Source organism: Rhineura floridana, chromosome 17 (genome assembly GCF_030035675.1).
Source record: "Rhineura floridana isolate rRhiFlo1 chromosome 17, rRhiFlo1.hap2, whole genome shotgun sequence".
Taxonomy (NCBI): Eukaryota; Metazoa; Chordata; class Lepidosauria; order Squamata; family Rhineuridae; genus Rhineura; species Rhineura floridana.
In genome coordinates, this window is record NC_084496.1 from 14816570 (window position 1) to 14838047 (window position 21478).

Sequence of the window (21478 nt, forward strand, 5' to 3'; positions counted from 1 at the left end):
TTAAAAGAGTAGTGCAGCACAGCCAGCAGTTTCCTTTTTAAGAAGGATATTCTTGATCTTATTTATTATGCCTCGTTCTCTTGGAGGTGGACTACTTCTGGCTGTACCACTTCAGACTGCATGAAGGGTTGTCTGGTCCAAGTCCAGACCAAGTCTCGTCTGTTTGTTAAGGGTGCTGAGAATTGTAGCTTTGTGAGAGGTAAACAACAGTTCCCAGGATTATTTTTGGAGTGGTGGGATATGCTTTAAAATGTGTGGTGTGCGCCACAGTATGTGTGCATTTATTGAATTGTAGTATTTTTTAAAGTGTGTATCCATATATTTAAGTTAACATACACACATTTTACACAAAGCTGTGTCCTCTTTTGCTATGATGTATTTCCTCATTATTGGCATTACGCAAGCGGCTGTCATAAAAATAACTACATGGAGGCTGCAGACTTGAGCAGAGGACTGACAAGGGGAATGGAACGAAGGGGCTGTGCTTACCCCTTTCACCTCTTTATGCTTTCTTGTTCATCACCCCCCCCTTCACCCACCACTAAGTTTTTAAAGTCCACCAAAATGAGCCAGGTGCAAAATATCGCCTGGGGGCAGCAGACATACACTGTCAAGGCACAGGAGACCTATGAGCACACACTCAGCAACAGAATTTGATTTCAATACCAGAACTGAATGCCCAGCGCTTTGACATAAAAAAAATTCCACTCTTGCTTTCTTTGTCACAGCATTCTCAAGGGGGGGGGGAGGTAACTTCTTGCCATCTCAAACAATTGTGAATGAGAAACTCTTCAAGCTGCACTGCAAATCATCTGGAGATCTAACATTAGATTTCAGTCTACCTTTTGCAGATTGCCCTCCCCTGAAGAAGCCCTTGAGTAAAACATGTGAAGAGAGGATTTGTTTACTATTTATTTATATACATTTATACCCCTCCTTTCCTCTAAGAAGCTCAGTCGGCTTATAAGGTTATCATAACTCTCTCCGCTCCACCGTTTTTGTCCCTGTGAGGTAGGTCAGCCTAAGAGCTAGTGGTTGACCCAAGGTCACCCAGTGAGCACTTCATGGCAGTGAGGATTTTGACCTGAATCTCCTAAATCCTAGTCCAGCACGCTTAAGGCAGTGTTGGTGCAGTGGTTAAGAGTGTTGGGCAAGTGCCTGGGAGACCAGGATTTGAATCCCTACTTGGCCACAAAGCTCTCTGTGTGACCTTGTGCGTCACTGACTCTCAGCCTGGCCTGCCTCACAGTGTTGTTGTGAGGATAAGATGGACGGGGAGATCACGTACACCACTGTGAGCTCCTTGGGATAGGTGGGGTATAAATGTTTTTTTAAAAAATAATTCTCCCGGCACCTTTCTCAGTGAAGTTTCCCTCAGTGAAGACGGAGATGAATATTTATTTATTTATGTCATTTGTTAATCTCGCTCCCCTCCCTCAGGCACGAGGCTACTGCCTCCCGCCTCAAACTGCCGCCAAAGCCCCGCCCCCTCTACCTATTCCCAAAACCCCGCCCCTCACGTGCTCGCCTTCCTTGTTTAAATTTTATATCTATAAGCCCCGCCCACAACACTGGAAAGCCGGCCCTTTCCTCTTCAGCCCTACCCCATGATCTTCTCGCCGCCGTCTTCCACAGCAGGCCCCGCCCCGTCTGGGGCAAAGTGTGCAAGGCGCGCGGGGAGATGAGGACGAGGGTGTGAGCTTTTCGTTTCCGGGTTGCGCTGCTGCTGCTCGGGTTTTGCTTCCGGCGCCGTCCCGAGTCGGGACGGGGGGGGCCGAGCCCGCTCCTGTGGCAGCGGCTACCTGAAGGGGTTAAACGGGAGCGCGCTTGCTGAGGAGTGAAGAGTCCGAAGGAGAGCCGAGCCATGGAGCCGCGGCTGTGAGGAGCCTCCGGCCCGGGCCCCGCTTTTGGGCAGCCGGGCCGAGGCCGGAGCCGGAGGACATGGACAAACTGACCATCATCTCAGGATGCCTCTTTCTGGCTGCCGACATCTTCGCTATCGCCAGCCTGGCGAACCCGGACTGGATCAACACCGGCGAGTCCGCGGGTGGGTGAAAGCGAAGCAAGGAAGGAGGCAGGACGGCCGGTGGGGCTCGAGGGCTGGGAAGAGCAAGAGGGAGCCTGCCTGCCTAGAGCAGCCGGGCGACAGCCTAAAGGTGTGAATGTTGCAGTGGTAGCCGGGAGGGGGAGGATGTCTCTGTAGGGAGCTGGAAGGACAAGTGGATCAAATCCAGTTCGTTAAGCGGCCGTCGACATACAGTATAGGAATCGGGATGCTGTGCTACATCATCATCATCATCGTTATTAGTGACCCACCCTTTGGACCTTTGGTCTGTTTATGTTTTGAAACACCGAGAATGGGGGGCCAAAGTGCATTGGGAAGAAGCAGGTGGGGGATTTAGGGCGACTCTTGTGAACACTGAGATTCTTGCTGGGCTGTCTAGACATTTAGTCTAATCCGGAAAGGCTCCTGTTTTTCGGAACAGAAGGAGGAGAACGGGGTAGGAAAAACGGGGGAGGGGGCTGATTCCAGCTCTCCAAGCAGTTCAGCCACGGTGGCAATCGGTGTTTTAGACCAGATGGACCTTTGCCCTGTTTGTGCTTTGGACACGGAGGAGGAACAGGAGGTCATATGTGGTAGGGAGAACTGTGTGTGTGTTGCAGCTGACCAAATCTGGTTCTCAGAATCATCTTGGATATAAGGATTCTTAGGCATGTTATGCTTTTGTAGCACATGTATGTGTTGGCAGTTTTGTGAAGCACTTTGAGTGTGGCTGTGAGAAGGTGGGATATGACTTGAATGAATGAAACTTGAAGTCAAGGGCCCTGGAAAAACAGGACCTGGGAAGTCCAGGAATCAGTGATACTGTAAGGGTTGTGGAACCTCCAGACCCAGAGGCAGTATGCCACTGAATATCAGGTGCCAGGAGTCAGCTGTAAGACTGGGCTGTTGCCTTTTTGCCTTGCTTATGGGATTCTCAGAGGCATCTGGCTGGCTGCTGTAGGAAGTAAGATACTGGACTAGCTGAACCTTTGGTCAGATTCAGCAGAGCTCTTATGTTTGGAAAGTGAGAGAGAATACGCAACACCCCTTATTCCTCAGAGTCGCTAAGCCATTTCCTTGGAAGGGGCAAATAAGTAGACCACCCTTTTGGGGAAACGACAGATGGAGTGGGCAAAGGTATGGGGGAGGGGCTTGGTCTCTACCAAATGGGAGAACCTGGTGATTTCATGGTTGTAGTTTCCACTGCATCCTTGTGGCTTAGACTCTTTTGAAAACTTGACTCCATAGCTACAATTGAGCTAGAAAGGGCTAGAACTGGTCAAGTCTAAGCCTTTGTCTAAAGATAGGTCCATCGTGATACTAGTTCTCTCCAGTTAATCAATATATTACTATTTCACCCAATGCATAGTTAAACTGGCATTCACTCCCACAGGAGGCAGTGCTGGCCACCAACTTGGATGGGTTTAAAAGAAGATTAGACAAATTCATGGAGGTAAAAACTATCAGTGACTACTAGCCATAATGGCTGTGTTTTGCTTCCACGGTCAGAGGCAGTGTGCTTCTGAATACCAGTTGCTTGAGTTGCTTGAAGGGGAGAATGCACTCAGGTCCTGCCTGTTGGTTTCCCATGGGTATGTGATTGGCCACTGTGAGAACAGGATGCTGGACTAGATGTGCTACTGGCCTGATCCAACAGGCTCTTCTTATGTTCTTATATATAGGCTGTATTCAGCCACAACTGAATTTTGTAGAATGTGAGGTATTTTGTAGAATGTGAGGTTATTGAAAAGAAAAATAATGCTCCACTGTTGGTTGTTAATGGACAGTTCTGTCTCATGCTGTGTTTGAGAGATGAATGTGCAGTCCTATCATGGCACCTGTGAGAGATTTTACAGAAAAGCAGAAAAACAGTTATCCTAGCAACTTTGAAGGGGGATGCATATCAGATAAGTGGTGGAAGAGACAGATGACCATGGTACTAATCATATTGGTGAATTATGTGACTATCAATTATGTTTGGGTTTGTTGTGCAGCTTTCTAAAAACTGGAGGAGGCTCCATGAGTCAGAAGGCACATTTCGTCTGCGCAGATACTAGTTTATAAATATATCATTTAAAAAGAAGCAGGGGAGTGAATTTGCAAGCTAGCATCACTCCAGGTGGGGAAGCAATCCTTGCTCTGTCAGCAAAGGGCAGTCTAAATAGTTACTTGCGATGGAGCGAGAGTGAACAGGACTGAAAACAGTGGCTTAGATCCAGCATTTGTGCAAAGCTGCCTGGACAACAGAGGTTTCCTTCCCCTTGGATCCCCTGACAAGCTTCTTTCCTGAGGGCTAAGGGGCTATCATAAAGTCTTGGTGTGTAGTGTATGTGTGTGGGCTCAACAAGAGGTGAAATTGGAGAAAATTGGACAGACTTGTGCTAGCAGATGGATAGCTAACATGGTGCCCTCCAGATGTTGTTGGACTACAACTCCCATTATCTCCAGCCATTGGCCACTCTGCTTAAGGCTGATGGGCGTTGTAGTCCAATATCATTAGGAGGTCACCACATTGGCTGCCCTCGCATTAGCAGTTCCAGGTCGTGGGCCAAAAAGAGATACTGAGGCTGGAACAACCTGGGCTTGGAGAGCTTCAAGTGTCTGAATTAGTTGTTGAAACCAAATTGTTGTGTGGCATAATAACAACTAGAATGCATTTGGTTGGGAAAGAGAACTTGTACCTGGAAAAACAGAAGGGCAGGAGGCTTAATCGCAACAACTATTCAACAGCGGCCAGTCAACATTTCGGTCATCTTTGGGTATGTGCTTGCATATTTGACTTTGAAGACCTAAGGGCTAGTCTGCCAGCATTTAATTGTACAAAGCCAGATAAATATATTATAGTTATGGGTGAGAGATACTGCTGTGGGAATTGATTTTTTTTCTTTTTCAGCATAATGAATCTGGACCACTGTTTGTTTTGTAAATGTGATAATGAGTAGCAGCCGCAAGAGAGGCTATGCTGGGATGTAAGCATGGGTTTGATTGGTGCGGGTGTTTTGTTTTTTCTGATGCAACTGTAAATGGTAACCATTTTGTGTGTGGGTGAGCTTCCTGAAGTAAGGACGTAAATTGCAGTTCCAGAAGGTACATCAACCAGAATAGTCTTATTTAATGCCACGGAGTTCACCATGTTGACATGCAGTTGAGTCTACCTGATAGCTGCAGTCTTGGGGGACATTTTGTCCTCCTTTTGTCTTATTTCTGACCGCAATATCTTCTTGGGGTACTGATTTTTGTGAATTCCCATAAGAATTACCGAGGGAAGTCTTTTTTGTTTGATCAGTCAGCTAATGGAAATCATCTGCACCATGCACATCTCTTCTCATAATCATATAGCCTTGTTTTTTTCTGGAATATTTCACATTTTAAATGCTAAGATTTTTTTCAATCTAGCCTGTTCCTTCTTGGGGTACGGGGCCTTCCGATGATCAGATGTTCTGTTGAAGCCCAAACTAGCTTCCTAACAAAAAGACAGCATTGTTTGCCTGGTCTAACTTGGGGGCAACTCATTATTGTATGGATGTTCCTGTGTGGATAGTGTTTTACAAGGACAGGCCTCTATCTGAGCAGCTTAGAATCTTACGTTTGATTCATGGGAAATGGTACAGTGAAATGGAGATGAAGTAAACTGGGAACTACTGAAGCCATAGAGTTAACCTATAAACTAGATTGTTGCAGTCATTGAAGGTGTGTGTTTGTGATTCCAATAACACCCTCCCCCCTCCTCCAAATCGCTGGTATCTTTTTCATATCTTCACTTCGCAAGTTGGTTCAATCAGAGTCTAAATAAAGTGATCACAACACACAGTGGCCCTCTGGTCATCAAAGGTGTTCTGAAAGTGCAGAGATATCACAGCTGTATGGGAGCAAATTCAAGGATGATGGGAGCTGGAAAGCAAGACAGTTAGCAATGAGGCAGTCATTGGGGAGTGGAGCACAGTAATTCACTCTCTGCAGGAGCTGGATTGCATTTTTTTAATGCAGCAAGCATGTTGCTTACGTAGCATGCTGGTGTAATGCGTTCTTGGCCCTCACGACAAACAGGTATTCCGTTTTTCCTAAAGTTTAATATCTAAAGACTTCCTGCTGTACAACTGTAGAGTTGACCGTCTACCTAAATATTTTCATTTGGTCACATTTCAGTAGTTTCTGCTGGCTGTTTTCTTTGAGTTCCACCCCTCCCCCATGGTGAAAGCCGTTGTTTTCTACTTCTTTGCTTGTTCACAAAAATACAGTGATTAAAAACCAGGCAGTATTTGCAGCATGACTTGACATGACTGTCCTAAATAATTACCTATTGCATTTCTTGGGGGGAAAAATACGTACTTTTTTGCCAAGACTGCAAAAGTGAGGTATCTTGTTCTGTTTCTGTGGAACAATGGTGGCGCATTGCTTCTGATGTACAGATTTTCCCTGGGCATACACGGAGCCCTGTCCCAACCACCAGAGTACAGTCTACCAACAGCAGAATGATTTAATTAAGCTAAAATTAAGTTATTTCCAGTGAAGTGGAGGGCAACCAAAAAGTGTCCCTGTCTGGGAAATGCCTTAAGACCCCTGTAAGCAAAGCTGTGACCTCGAGTGCTCCGGAAGGGTTGTTGATATTGATGTAGTTAGAATAATTCTCCATCCCTTGTCAGTAGTATTAACGATTCTCAAAAGTAGTTCATAATAACACAACCAGATGTGTGTGAGGGCAACATTGCCCTCACAGTGATTGTTCCTGTAAAGTGTATCCAAGCACTGGGGAAGTTACTCTCTGAATATTGCTGTTCTACTGACGAGAGAATTCTCAAGACAAGAGAGAGAAGGCTGGTCTGTATGCGATCTTTCTTGGCAGTATCAGGCGCTGTTGATGGTACTGGAAGGCTGATGTTCATCAGTGTCTTCTCCACAGTACACACAGGAAGTTGCCTTCTACTGAGTCTGACCGGTTGGTCCATCTAGATCAGTACTGTCTACACTCTCCAGGGCTCTCCAGTGTTTCAGACAGTCTCCCAGCCTTACCTGGGAATCATTAGGAGTTTTGGAGCAAGGTGTTAGCAGTTTACTGATGACATGCAGCTCCATTTCTTCATAAGATCTGAATCGAGAGAGGCTGTGAATACTCTGGGTCTGGGTCTGAGTGCTGTAGTGGACTGGATGATGGCCAGTAAACTGTGTTTGAATCCTGGGAAGATGGAGGCTCTTTGGGTAGGTGGTTCCCATGTCTGGGAGATAGGCAAGTTACCTGTTCTGGATGGGGATGCGCTCCCTCTGAAGGACCAGATCCATAGCCTAGGGGTACTTCTGGATTCACCTTTGTCACTAGTGACCCAAGTATCCTCTGTGGCTAGGAGTGCCTTTTACCAGCTTTGTTTGGTTCATCAGCAACGGCCATTCCTGGACAGCGATAGCCTGACCTCTGTAGTCTATGCGCTGGTAACCACAAGGCTGGATTACTGCAATGTGCTGTATGTGGGGCTGCCGTTGGCCCTCTTTTGGAAGCACCAGCTGGTGCAAAATGTGGTGGCCAGATTGCTGATGGGAGCATATGGCCAACAACATGTGACGCCACTTTTAAATAATAATAATAATAATAATAATAATAATAATAATAATAATAATAATAATAATAATAAAGCATTTGCACTGGCTGCCCATCCTCTACCAAGCCAGGTTCAAGGTCCTTGTATTAATTTACAAAGCCCTGAACAACTTAGGTCCCTGGTATCTTAGGGACCGCCTGAACCCTTGTATACCTGCGCTACTAGAAGCATAGACCTGTGACTATGCAGGAAGCACTGCAGAGCAGACCGTATTGAGAATAAGAGTTTTAACTACAGGCTGCTGAATGCGAGTCTTGCTAAAAGCGGCATAAAAATGTGTTTAAGAAATAAATGGCTGAGTGGCAGAGCACATGTTTTGCATTCCCAGGTCCCAAATTCTGTTCCTCTTATTCCCCGTTCAAAGGGTCTGGCTACCAGGTGCCTGGAAAGGTCTTTGACATGCTGGAACAGCCTTCTGCAGCCTAGTGCCCTCTAAGGTTTTGGATCGCAGCTTCCATCAACCGCAGCCAGCATGGTTGAAGGTCCGGAACGATGAGAGTTGTAGTCCAGCAACATCTGGAGGGAACGAGGTTGGGGAAGGCTGGTCAGCCTTGTCAACCCTGGGCTCGAGAAATCAATGGTCCGGCTTGGTACAAGCTGCTTTCCTATGTTCAGAACAATCTTTCAAATATAAGAGGTGACAAACCACAGTTGGATGTGAAGGCCTTCCCATTCTCTTGTCTTTTTATTCTGAGCCTGTTGCACCTGAAATTGATTGACTTTAACAGGGCTGTGCAAAATTTTTGGCGTGTGGATCTGAGTTATACACCATATCAGTCTGAGGGTTCTTTCTTTGAGTGTCATTGCAGGGTAACCACACTTTTCAGACTTCTGCAGCCATAAAAGTTAGAGCAACTTGTTTCTTTAAATAAAGTTGGGGCTCTTAAGTGGAGAAGCCTCCCTGGGCTTGCTGGACCATTGAGTTAATTCAGTATGAAGGCAGCTCATTATAACGATACAGAGGAAGAATATAATAGGGGTCTATGCGAGGTAGGTGATCTGTGGCCCTCCAGATGTTATTGGACTCCATCTCCCATCAGTCCCAGCCAGCATAGCCAATGTTCAGGGTTGATGAGGGGAGTTGTCCAACAGCATGTGGAGGGCCACAGGTTAGAGGGCCGCCTCTGAGCTAGAGGATGGTCTGCTTAAAAAAACTTGTAAAAGAAAGCAAGTCTAACCTCAACATTTCCCCCTGGTTAAAGTATTTTATTTGTACTGTTCTTCTTTGCTAAGTCATTAAACATCAATTAATTTGATGCTTTGACTACACTTCATTGTACTTGCGATTTTGCATTTAAAAACCTATTACAGAGGTGTTAAATAATAGTTTTAATTTTGCATTTGTCAAACCTTAAGCTTCCACAGATGTTTCGTAAGCCAATTGATATTTTGGTGGGACGAAGCTTCTCTTCCTTCAATCCGAAGGGGAGAATTTAATAGTCTTAAGTGCAAAAGACCTCGCAGCATATGAAAAGAGCACTTCATATGCTTGCTTTGACATTGAGCGGACATCTGATCTTGATAGAAGATTTTTATTTTTGAAATGTTTGGTGCAGTCTAGAAGTGTGTTTCTGTTATAGTGGCATGGGGAAGATTTCACAGAAGCATGTATGGGTTCCAGTAGGTCTGTACTGCACTGTTGGCTGCTGCACTGGGGCATAAAATGAGTGTTTTTAATACTAGGCTAATCAATTTTTATTCGTTTGTATACAGACCTTCTGTCAGTCGGTTTCCAGGATAGATAACAAAACAAACAACAGAAACTCAGAATAAAAATTGACAATGAAGGAAACCCCACAATTAAAAGCAGCAGACTAAACTTAAAACATTGTGTCCTGTAAGCTAAGGATGGGGAGACTGCGGCCTTCCAGATATTGTTGATCTATTTACTTACTTATTATTTGATTGTTATCCCGCCCTTCCTCGCAGCAGGAGCCATAATCTACAGTTCCCATAATCCCTCACCATTGGTAATACTGGCTAGGACTGATGGGAGTAGAAGTCCAACAACATCTGGAGGGCCACAGCCCCCCAGATGTTTGGAACATGAACTGGGGTCCACAAACATGTTCCCTGAGTTGTCATTGGTGACCATTTCCATTTAAGAGCATGCCCCAGTGCTGAATGAAAAATAGGCAAGGGCTTTTGTTTTTGGCTGAGGTTTCAATATACTTTAAAGCAGTGAGACTTCTCACTGCTTCTGATGCTCAGCAGGGCTGTGGGGATGAGACAAGTAGCTTAAATAATGCAGATTGTCGCTATAGAAAAGAGCTGATAGAATACTGGATCTAGTTCCTTTGTTGTTTCTCTTGTCTGTACCATACAAAGAACCTTCCTTGAAATTTACATGAAATTATTGAGGCTGCAATCTTATAGTGCTTACCTGGGAGCAAGCCCCACAGAATGCAAAGGGGCTTTCTTCTGAGCAAACATGTATAGGGTTGTGCTGTAAGTATATGATCAAAGGATTTGCAATGCTAAGATATAAAAAATGAGGGCAGTATCTGAGATTACAGGATGGGACAGTAGAATTTGAGAGTGGTGACACGTCTAAGCTGATTTTTCCAACACTGGAGGCATTCAAGAGGCAGCTGGACAGCCATCTGTCAGGAATGCTTTGATTTGGATTCCTGCATTGAGCTGGGGGTTGGACTTGATGGCCTTATAGGCCCCTTCCAACTCTACTATTCTATGATAATTGCAAGAGAATGAAAGAAGGAAAATGGCAGTGCAATCTTCCCCACACCCCAAAAATGCAATTTATTCGTAGGTTATTGACCCAATAAGACCGTGTTACATCAATATGTATTTGATACCTTGTTCTGTAAGAATGTATTTGTTTTACTTGCAGAGGGTTTTTTTTTAAAAAAAATAATCCCACAGACCACTTGAAAATTGCTGAGGGTCTTGGTGGACCACATGATGATTTGTTGTAGCAATTGTAATGTACTGTGTTACATGCTGTATGATTTTAATTTCATTTTTACAGACAGTGTAGACCACCTGAATGAAGCTGGTGGACCACTGTTTGGGAACCCTTGATCTAGGTCATGGGTGCGGAACCTGTGGCCCTCCAGATGTTGAACTCCTCACCCCATGACTCAAGCCAATGGTCAGGGTTAATGGGAGTTGTAGGTCAACAACATCTGGAGGCCCTCAGGTTCCCTGTCTATGATCTAGTGACTCTTAACTAACACAGATGCCTTTATTTCTTGGGGGAAAGTTGGGCATAAGGAAGAGATGTCTTGACTTTTTCAAAGCTACTACTTAATCGCTGGCAATTTGAAAATATTTGTGGGTTCTTCAGTAATAAGCAAGCCACATTGTTATATATCGGAAGAGACGCTTGTGTACCTATGAAATTGAAATGAATGTCTGTGGCTTCAATTATCTCTCAAGCAGTAGTCAAGCAGCTGCCTTGTGAGCATCTGTTCAGTGTCAGTGCACAACACAGAAAGTAACTGCATTATACCCGTCGTGAAACTTAGCTGCTAAATCCCTGCGGGGAACTGAATAAAATGAGGATCCCTCACAACCACTTAGACTGATGCATATTTTCTCATATGGCCATATTGGTTGCAAATTATATTTCAACATGTCTTAGTGTTGACTTGCGTGCAGCTACTGTAAAATAGTCAACTTGGTTGGCTGTGCATCTGTGAAATGTACTTTTTTACAAGCGACCTTGTTCTTTTTTCATTTAAATAACCCTGTAAGCTGCTATATTGTGACAGTAATAAGTTATGAATTTTAATGATATAGTTTAACTGCCAATCTAGTTTACTTACACTGGCATCTTCCAGATTTCCCAGAGCATTTTCCATATGGGCAGTTGGTAATTTATCAAGCCATTAATAAAAAAAATACAATCTGGGGATAGTTTGCTATGCTTCATATTTAAAGCAGGTGCATTACATTGCTCCTTGTAGTTTCAACCCTTGCTGTTTACAGGTGTTGAGGTAAAAAAGCAGATGTGTTTTCTTTATGGCAGTACAGCCAGCGAGGATCTATATTTTTTAACTATATAAATGGGATTCAGTAAAGAACCAGAACAAAAAATCTGTTTTAAGAGACATTCCTTCACATTGATTGAATTAACAATAAGCCAGACGTTTGGACATAGAATCATAGAATAGTAGAGTTGGAAGGGGCCTATAAAGCCATCAGGTCCAACCCACTGCTCATCATTGAGGCTTCCCAGTTGGTACTGACCTGTGATGAGTCTTTTTCAGTGGTGGCCCCGTTTGTGGAATGTCCTCCCCAGAGAAGTGTGTCTGTCTCAAACATTAATGACTTCTATGAGGAATTTGAAAACATTCCTGTTTACCCAGGTGTTTGATGGCTGAAGGAGACTGTTCCTGGCAACCTGGATATCACTGGACAGAATCATGTTTTTGTCTGCAATTGTGTTTTTAGAATGTTTTAATTGTTTTCAGAATCCCTCTTTGTTGTTGTTTAAATTGTGAATGAGCAGCATGCCGCCCAGTTGTTCCTGCTTTGCTCCTCCCTGGTGCAAGCAGGATAAACAAGAACAGGAAGTCTTCGCTTCCCGTTATGTCCAAGCCAGAGATCTTGGCTGATCCTTATTTCTTTGCTAGGGCTATGCCCCCACCCTTTCTCCAATGTGCAGCACAGGGCAGCTTACAAGAATGATAAATAAAATATCATGATTTTAATAATAAAACAATTCCCCAAACTAGCGGCGTTGCACTCAGCAAGCCATGGCTTGCTGGGGAGAAATAAGCCATGATCCCTGTTTTGTACATAACGAGAGGCCAAGACTTTCTGGTTTCTTTATCTGCTCTCACCAGGAGAGGAGCAAAGTGGTATAAATGAGCACACTGCTCATTCACAATAAGTCATGATAAGCCCATTATGTGCAAACACAGCTAATGTGGTGTTCTCCAAGCTGGGAGTTAAAACTTTTTCCTGGAATTGCTGGGATGTGTTTTGTTAACAATATTACTGCTTTACTATTGCTTGGCGTTGGAAATGTGCGGTATTTAATATGCGATAATCCTGGTCCAACAAACTCTGGTTTGTTGAAGTGGGAACGCACAACAAGCTTGAGAACTCCCTCTTCCTCCTTCCCCTTTGCAATCTTGCCTTGCAGGAAGGACTTAAACCACAGTTTCCCAGGTCAGGCATCATGGGAAAGTATTGTTTAGTAAATCTGGAAGTCTGCTGAACCTGGGCATTGTGACAATAAGTGTGGATTCTTGGATCACCTTCAATGGCTGGTCTGAACACTGGGAGCGGGGGTCTGTTGCATATCATCTTGCAAAATGGTTCTTGGAAGTTTCACCATCTGAAAGAGTCGTAACTCAGCAGAGTATATTATTCACATGCCAAAGGCCCCAGTTGCAATTCTTGGCATCTCCAGGCTAGGGCAGGGACTGACTCCTGTCCAAATTCCTGGAGAGTTGCTGCCAGTTATCATAGACGGTACTGAGGTAGATGGACCAATGGTCTGACTCTGTATTAGGCAGCTTTCTGCCATGAAAGTTTTATCTAGGCTTAGTTGATTTCATCCTGATCCTAGACGTGTAATGGGGCTGGGACAGCTTTGGTTGCCTTTGGTGGAATTGGGGGAGTGTATCCCTGTTGGCTCTGCTGGACCTCTGCATGGCTTTCAGTACTATAGACCACAGTATCCTTCTGGACATCCTACAGGAATGGGGGTGGGGGCACCATTCTGTGGTGACTGAGGTCTTAGCCTGGCAGGTAAGTCTCAGAACACGTTGATGGGGGACTGATACTCGACCTCATTGTGTCTGACTTCTGACCTTCTGTGGAGTTTGGGGTCCTCTCTTGTTTCCATGCTGTTCTAAGTTAGGTGTCTTTAGGAGGTGTGCTCCTGCTGGGAGGAAGGGTGGGGCAGAAATAAAATAATAAATAAATAATATGCGGAAGATGTCCAAGTAAGCTGTAGGGCTCTTACTGCACAGTTGTCTGGGTGCAGTGGTTAATTGGGTGCAGAGTAATAAAATTAGGCTTAATCCAGACATGGCAGAGGGGTTTGTAGTTTATGGGAAAGCTGATCTGGGCTTAGGAATGCAGACTTCTGTCAGGGGGGTTGCATTAAAGGATCAGATCCACAGTTTAGGAGTGCTCCTAGACTCAGTTTTGTTCCTTAGAGGCCCAAGTTGTGTCTGAAGTCAGGAATGCTTTAGTCGGCTTTGGCTTGTGTGCTAGTTGTGCTTTTTTCCTGTACTGTGAGTGGCTGCTGTCATTCACGCATACCCTGGTCCAATACCCAGATCGGACATCCCTGAAGAATTTTGAAATGCCATCTGATGCAAAATGCATTGACCAGAGCTATTTCTGGTGGTCTGGTCCGAACATATTAACAAGTTCTTTTTAATTTGAATTGCCTTCCGGTTCATTTGTGGGCACAGTTCAAAGTGGTGGGCTGTTATTTCTAGTCCCAGGCCATTTAGGGCATTCTGTCACCGGAAAGAGTGCCTCCTTCTTCTGCCACTTTTGGGGATGTACTTGGTGAAGACACAGGAATGAGCCTTCTTGGTGATGGTACCCAGACTGTGGAGCACCCTTTCAAAAAAAGTTCACTTGAAGTTTTGGGAGGGCAACACAGTCTCTTTATTCTGCCATGCTTTTAATGGGTATTAACCACCAGCTGTTGTGATGTCATTTTAAACTGACCCTCTTCTTTTATGCCGTTCCATGTTGCTAGCTTTAAAAATTATTATATATAGTCTCTGTATTTTGAAATTGCATTTTTATTGTATGTTTCTGTCTCTAATCTAGAAATTGCCTTTTTGGGAGATGAAATTTCCATAAAGATTCGTTTTCTTCAGGAGCAAAGGGTCTTCACATCTCTTACTGCGGTACTCCATTTAAAACAACTTGTTCAAGATATGTGGCAGAATAAGACTCATGAAGACCCTTTGCCCTGAGGAAGACTTTGGTCTATGTTTTGGGCAAAGTTCACAAAACTTTTTAATTTATAGCTGCTCTGGTTGTTCTCTGATAAGGTTAAGTTATTTCTTTCCAGTATCTTGCTCTTACTGAGAGGAAGGGTGGGATATAAATTTAATAAATAATAATAAATAAGTTTGTTGCTAATAATTTCTTTCCTTAGTACCTTTCTCTGCAATAGGATGATTGTCCTGCCTGTATACCACCTTATATTTAAATATTGAAATAACAGTGTAATTTCCCCCTTTTCTCACCTAATTCCTATCTGGATATAATTATATTTACTCTTTGTAGGAAAACTTTTACAAAATTAAGATTTCATGTCATGCCCAGTACTTTTTTGGAGGGTCATTATAAGAAATGACCCGTGGAACTGTCTATTTGTGTAATTTGTAAAATTGTCATTGGATGTTGTCCATTATATTACTCAGTGCCTGCTTTAAAGATCCCTGTGGAAGATGTTTCATCAGAGTTGAGTTGCAGGCAGAACTTTGTACACTTAGTAAGCTTTTTGCTGTTCGATCATAAAAATTAAGTTACTCTGTAGGGGTTTTTGTGTGTGTGCTGGTGGCCAGGAAATGAAGATTTAAATTTGTGGCTCAACTCTGAATGTGTGTTTTGCTTTCTGTTTCGTTATGGTGGAGAGCCAAGTGTGGTGTAGTGATTAAGATGTGGGACTATGATCTGAGAGACCAGGGTTCAAATCCCCACACAGCTATAAGGCTCACTGGGTGACCTTGGGCCAGTCACTGCCTCTCAGCCTCAGAGGGAGGTAATGGCAAACCACCTCTGAATACCGCTTGCCATGAAAACCCTATTCATAGGGTCGCCATAAGTTGGAATCGATTTGAAGACAGTCCATTTCCATTTTTTTTGTTATGGTGTATAGCTAAACAAATAAATTACTTCCTACCTACCTACCTACTTACAAAACTAAATTACTATTTTTGAGCACCAGCTCGAGGCCTGCCTCTTTCCTTTCCTTTTCAGAGTTACTAGCAGATCCAGAAGCATTTACTTTCTGGTTATTCAGGCTCGTCTGGATCAGCATCTGGGATGACTGTCCTATACATCTAGCAATGACGTAACAGCTGAAGTCCAATTGTGGGATGTCTTTCCCACAGTACACTGCTGGCATCATATAGAATCATAGAGTTGGAAGGGGTCTATAAGGTCATGGAGTCCAACCCCCTGCTCAACACAGGAATCCAAATTAAAGCATACCCGACAGGTGGCTGTCCAGCTGCCTCTTGAAGGCCTCCAGTGTTGGAGAGCCCACCAACTTCTGAAGTTATTGGCTTCATTGTCATACCACTCTAACAAGATGTTTTCCTGATGTTTAGTCGAAATCTGGCTTCTGTAACTTGAGCCCATTATTTTGTGTCCTGCACTCTGGAATGACCGAGAAGAGATCCTGACCCTCCTCTGTGTGGCAACCTTTCAAGTACTTCATATCTCCCCTCAGTCTTCTGTTCTCAAGGCTAAACATGCCCAGTTCTTTCAGTCTCTCCTCATAGGGCTTTGTTTCCTGTCCTTGTTCATCCTCATTGCCTTCCTCTGAATCTGTTCCAGTTTGTCTGTATCCTTCTTAAAGTGTGGTGTTCAGAACTGGTTGCGGTACTCAAGATGATGCCTAACCAGTGCAAAATAGAGGGGAACCAATACTTCACATGATTTGAAAGCTATACTTCTGTTAATGCAGCCTAAAATAGCATTTGCCATTTTTGCAGCCACATCATGCTGTTGCCTATTATTCAGGTTGTGATCAACAACAATCCCAAGATCCTTCTCTCATGCAGTATTGCTGAGCCAAGTATCTCCCATCTCATAACTGTGCATTTGGTTTCTCTTTCCTAGGTGTAGAACTTTGCACTTTTCCTTGTTAAATTTCATTCTGTTGTTTTCAACCCAATGCTCCAGCCTATCAAGATCCCTTTGAATTTTGTTTCTGTCTTCCAAGGTATTAGCTATCCCTCCCAATTCTGTGTCAAGTGACAGGCTTATAAAACTCTTTACAGTCTACTACGGTTGGTTTCTGCCTCACCCTTGAGGAACTGTGGTTCTAATGGAATCTGTCTTCTGCATTTACCCTGTATAGCTCAATACTTTGGGGAAATAAAGACAGGCATTATATTGATGATATTGGTTCCTCCATCTGAAACGAGAGCAGGTGAATAAAATACAAACATTGCCACGAACTGGGTTAGGGTTAATATTTGGCATGAAAACTTAATTTTGCTCAGTCCTTCAAAAATATACCCTTTTGAAATGAAGCAGCCTTCGTGTGTGCCTGAAACTGTTCTGCAATGCACTAGCAATGTACAGTATATACTGGTGAGTGGCATTACAGTGAAAGCTCTCAGAATTCTGATGTGCCAGCATGATCTGTGACGTCTGTAACACAGTTGACCCTGATGTGCTTTGTACAGCGCACAAATCTTCTACAACAACTCTTGCTTTGTAGCTCCCCTCCTCTTTTGAGCTGATGAAATGTAAAGTTCTCTGTTGCTGTAGGTGAAGTGGGTTGCGTTTTTCATGCATGCTCATTGGTGAGGGGGGGGTGCATACAAAGCCTGGAGGTGTGAGGATGATAAAGGGATTGTCCCTTGGCTTGTGTTGACAGCCCAAAATAATGCTCACCAGTTCTCTGTCAAGAGTAGCTGTAGTCCATGTGTTCTGAGGTCATAGATTTTGTCAAAGCTCTATAGTAGGTGACTGTTTCAAGATAGAAGGCGGAATTTGTATTTTAATGTTAAGCTGTTTATGCAGTAATACATCATATTTTTCATTTGAAGGCTTTGCTTCTCTGAATCTCTCAGAGAGCATATGCTGATGGGGGGGCATATACATTTAGTAATAAATAGTTTTAGCACTTCAGCGCCCTTTAAAAATGTTTAATGCCTCCGAGGAAGACATTTAGTTGAAATGCATTTAAGCAATTTCCATATAATAAATAAATTGCTACTTTTTGAGCACCAGTTTAAGGCCTGCCTCTCTCCTTACTCTGTCATCTTTATATCAAAACATGCATTTTAAGTACTGGAATAATGGCAGGTAGTTAATCGTAGGTAGCCTTTGGCGATGGCTGATTGTCATAAATGCAGAAAATTGCATAGTGGTTTTATTGCATATGGATTCAGTCCTTCCCATTGTGTTTTGGGGGGGGGCTGTTTTCAATAGCCGGGCCATCTCCTAATCCAATATGCTTAAACTTGTAATGTCTGCTAAATCAAATGAAATACCTGAGTTTCTAAGCCTGGAAACTAGATGTAGTTGTGGGCTGTAACAACTTTCTTTTGTTCGCTTCGTGTTGCCAGGTCTGCAGAAGTGCCTCGGTGCCCAGTGGCTTAGAAATTTGAGTCTGGCACCTAGGAATCTGAGGGTGTGTATTTTTCCCCACCCTATGCCATACTTCAAATAGTAGGTCTGTTAAGCCCGGCCACAGTTGAGGAATTGTTCAGTTATACTCCCCGCTTGCTGATGGGGAATAAATTTGCGTCTATATTAAGGGCCTAACTAGACATGGCATTAAGTGTGTGAATGCAGTTCATGTGCATATTCTCTCATAATGTAAATAGCAACTAAGGGGAAGTCCAAGCAGTCCTAGGACTGCAGAGGTCTGGATAAAAATCTTCCACTTGGGAGTTGCTGTTAGCATTTCAAGGGAAGTTCCCATTTTCTGTCTGTGGAGGCTTCCCCTGAAATGTAAGTAGCAGCTTCAGAGAGGTGATTTTTGTTTGGACCATGGCAGAAAGGGGGAGGGGGTCCAGCTTCCTATTCCCTCCCATCTCTGTGGTTCCTGAGGCTGCTCAGGTTTCCCAGCGGCTGCAGTTTCCATGAAATAAAAACATGCTGATGAATTTAACCCATGTAATTAATGTCTAGTTTGGCCCTATGCATTTGGCATTTTCTGTGACTCCCTGTGCTTTCTTATCATCTACCAACCCAAGTAGTCACTCTACTTCCTCCTCCTTCCTGTTGTTCTTTCCGGATGAGCTGCCAAGAAAGTGCCATCATCGGTGGCTTGTGAGGGGGCAACACAACCTCACATGATACATACCAGGGGTTCCCAAACTGCGGTCTGTGGATCACCAGTGGTCTGAGTTTCATTCAGTTAGTCCATGGTATGTCCACATTAATTTTTCACTTTTATTTTTAATTGTATTTTATTGCTTCTTTTATTTCTTATATTGTATTTTATTGTATTGCAATTTGAATTCTATGAGAAGCAAACTGTAATTCAATAAAATACAATATAAGAAAAAAAAGAAGCAATAAGAACATAACTAAAGTTCACACAGCATCTAGCACAGCGCATTACAGGCAGCGGGCAGAAAAATCATTCAGTGGTCCATCAAGACCACCACCAATTTTCTAATGGTCTATAGGGGGAAAGAAGGCTGGGAACCACTGATATAAATGCAACAACTAACATGTTTGAAGGAATTCAAAAAATTGGTTCCAAGGAAAAGTGTGTTTTGTTTAAACAGTGACTGTCCACTTGTGTAAGCTACCAAGCCACAGTAGGATGTCTACCACAAGACAGTGTGTTTGTTCCAATACTTTTAAAGAACTGGAAGCACTTTCAGATCTTGCAGCAAATCATATTATGTAGTCTGATGCAGAATTGATGAGCTTCAGCCTACTGAGTGAACCAAAGAATCTTGCCTTAGATGTGGGACCATCTCTCTCTCTCTCTCTCTCTCTCTGTGTGTGTGTGTGTGTGTGTGTGTTTCCCAGTTTATATATATATGTTCTTCAGAATATAAAAAAGGGGGAGTAAACCTATGAAAATTGTTTGTCACTGCTACTATGTAATTTGCATAACAAGCCACACTTCATCCAAGTTCTAGCAGAATTCTTGTTGAGGAAAAATGTTAATCTCCTGGCCTATTAAAAGCCGTTTCCCTTGCAGTCAGTGCTTGCATATGAATAGGATTATATAAAACGCTGCTTTGCCTTTCTGCCAAAGTAAGGCAGAACTGTGGGTCACACTTCTCAGCTTGGCCTACTTTTCTTCTGTAAAATAGGTACTAGAAGAACAGTTCAAGTTTTCCTCCCTTTTGAAATGGCTTCCTTCTGATAGTGTAGCAGCAACGTAACTATTCTTGTCTTCTCCTGTGGATAGCTCTAGTTAGCCGGCTGTGCTGCAATGCTTGAAGACAGAAGTTGTGCTCTTAAGCATATGTACATAATAGTGTTCTGCTGTGGTCTACAAACACAATAAACTCTGTTCTATTATATATAATTGTAACTCCCATCGTAACAATTGGGACTTAATTCCTGCTGTATACATTTTAGATTTGGAGAGTTGTATAACAGTAATCTGTCAAAAATAACGATAGCAATCAAAAGGTCATGAATGATATAACAAGGCAGAGAATCCCACCCATGTTTTAAATAGCTGTTGGAGGCCACAGTAACTTTTGATTTTGGCCTGTCTTTGGTTGCATTTCTCTGAGACATTTAGCTGGTTAAATTTTACATTATTGTTTTATTATTAATATCTATTACATTTATATCCTACTGTTCCTCCCAGCAGGAGCCCAAAGCAGCAAACAAAAACACTAAAAACACTTAAAAACAGACATTAAAATATATTGAGACAAAACATCTTTAAATACATTTTTTGAAAAAGCTTTAAAAACATTTTAAAAACCAATTCCAACACAGATGCAGACTGGGATAAGGTCTCTACTTAAAAACCTTGTTTAAAGAGGAAGGTCTTCAGTAGGAGCTGAAAAGATGAGAGATGGCACCTGTCTAATATTTAAAGAGAGGGAATTCTAAAGGGTAGGTGCCACTACACTAAAGGTCCTCTTCCTATGTTGTGCGGAACGGACCTCCTGATAAAATGTTATCTGCTGAAGGCCCTCACCTGCAGAGTGTAGTGATTGATTGGGTATATAAGGGGTAAAACGATCTTTCAGTTATCCTCGTCCCAAGCTATATAGGGCTTTGTACACCAAAACTAGAACTTTGAATTTAGCTCAGTTGCAAATGGGCAGCCAGTGCAATTCTTTCAGCAGCAAAGTGACATGTTGGTGATACCCTGCCCCAGTGAGCAGTCTCACTGCCGCATTTTGCACCAGCTGCAGGTTCCGGACCAACCTCAAGGGCAGCCCCACATAGAGTGCATTACAGTGATCCAGTTTGGAGGTTACCAGTGCGTGGAGAACAGTGGTCAGGCTATCCCGGTCCAGAAACGGCCATTTAGCATTCTTTTGACATGCTAAAATGGAAGCATGTAATAGAACTGCTTTGCTGACATTGCTAATTTTTCCATCTGAGTTTATACTGAGTGCAGAAATTAGGGTGGAGTTTTGGGGTACGTTGGGCTCCAATCCCTGGCAATATGTATCTGGGTCAAAGTTTCTAGTCTCCTATTCTTTCCTGGAGAATGTGCCTGAAATTGGCCAGGCTTTGTGGTACAGAAGGAGAAAAACTATGCCATACACAAAGCAGTATCCGAAGATTCAGCAGGAGATCTTTCACCCTTTGTTGAGAACTTTCCAATCCTCCATCCCCTTCTCCAGGACTTCAGCCACCCATGCCTGTATTCTTGGAGATGTCGGCCACAGGTAAGTTCATTTCATTCTTCCTTCCCAGCCTTTCTGAACTTGGTGCCTTTCAGATGAGTTGGATTACAACCCCCATTAGCACCTGCCAGCCTGGCTCATGGTCAGGAATAATGGAAGTTGTAGTCTAACGACATCTAAGAAGGCACCAGGTTGGGATAGGCGGCTATTTGCTATTGTGCCTATCATTTTCACCTTAGATATTTCAGTTTATTTAGTCTTACTGCTCATAGGGTGCTGGTGACACAAGTATCAGGGCTGGCAGGGACTTGTGGGTTTGCACTGGTGCCGTACTCTGCTGGCAGTGAAGTGGGTCATGCAGCTCA

General features: G+C 43.4%; 1 protein-coding gene across 1 annotated transcript in view; it reads left to right on the forward strand.

Annotated features, from left to right (window-relative positions):
- Window positions 1-1582: 1582 nt before the first annotated feature.
- Window positions 1583-21478, forward strand: part of MOSMO (modulator of smoothened) — a 61342-nt gene continuing 41446 nt past the window's right edge. The window contains exon 1 of the mRNA XM_061599719.1: window positions 1583-2047. Within this exon, the coding sequence (XP_061455703.1) occupies window positions 1942-2047 (106 nt within the window). The 5' untranslated portion in view covers window positions 1583-1941. The remainder of the gene's footprint in view (window positions 2048-21478) is intronic.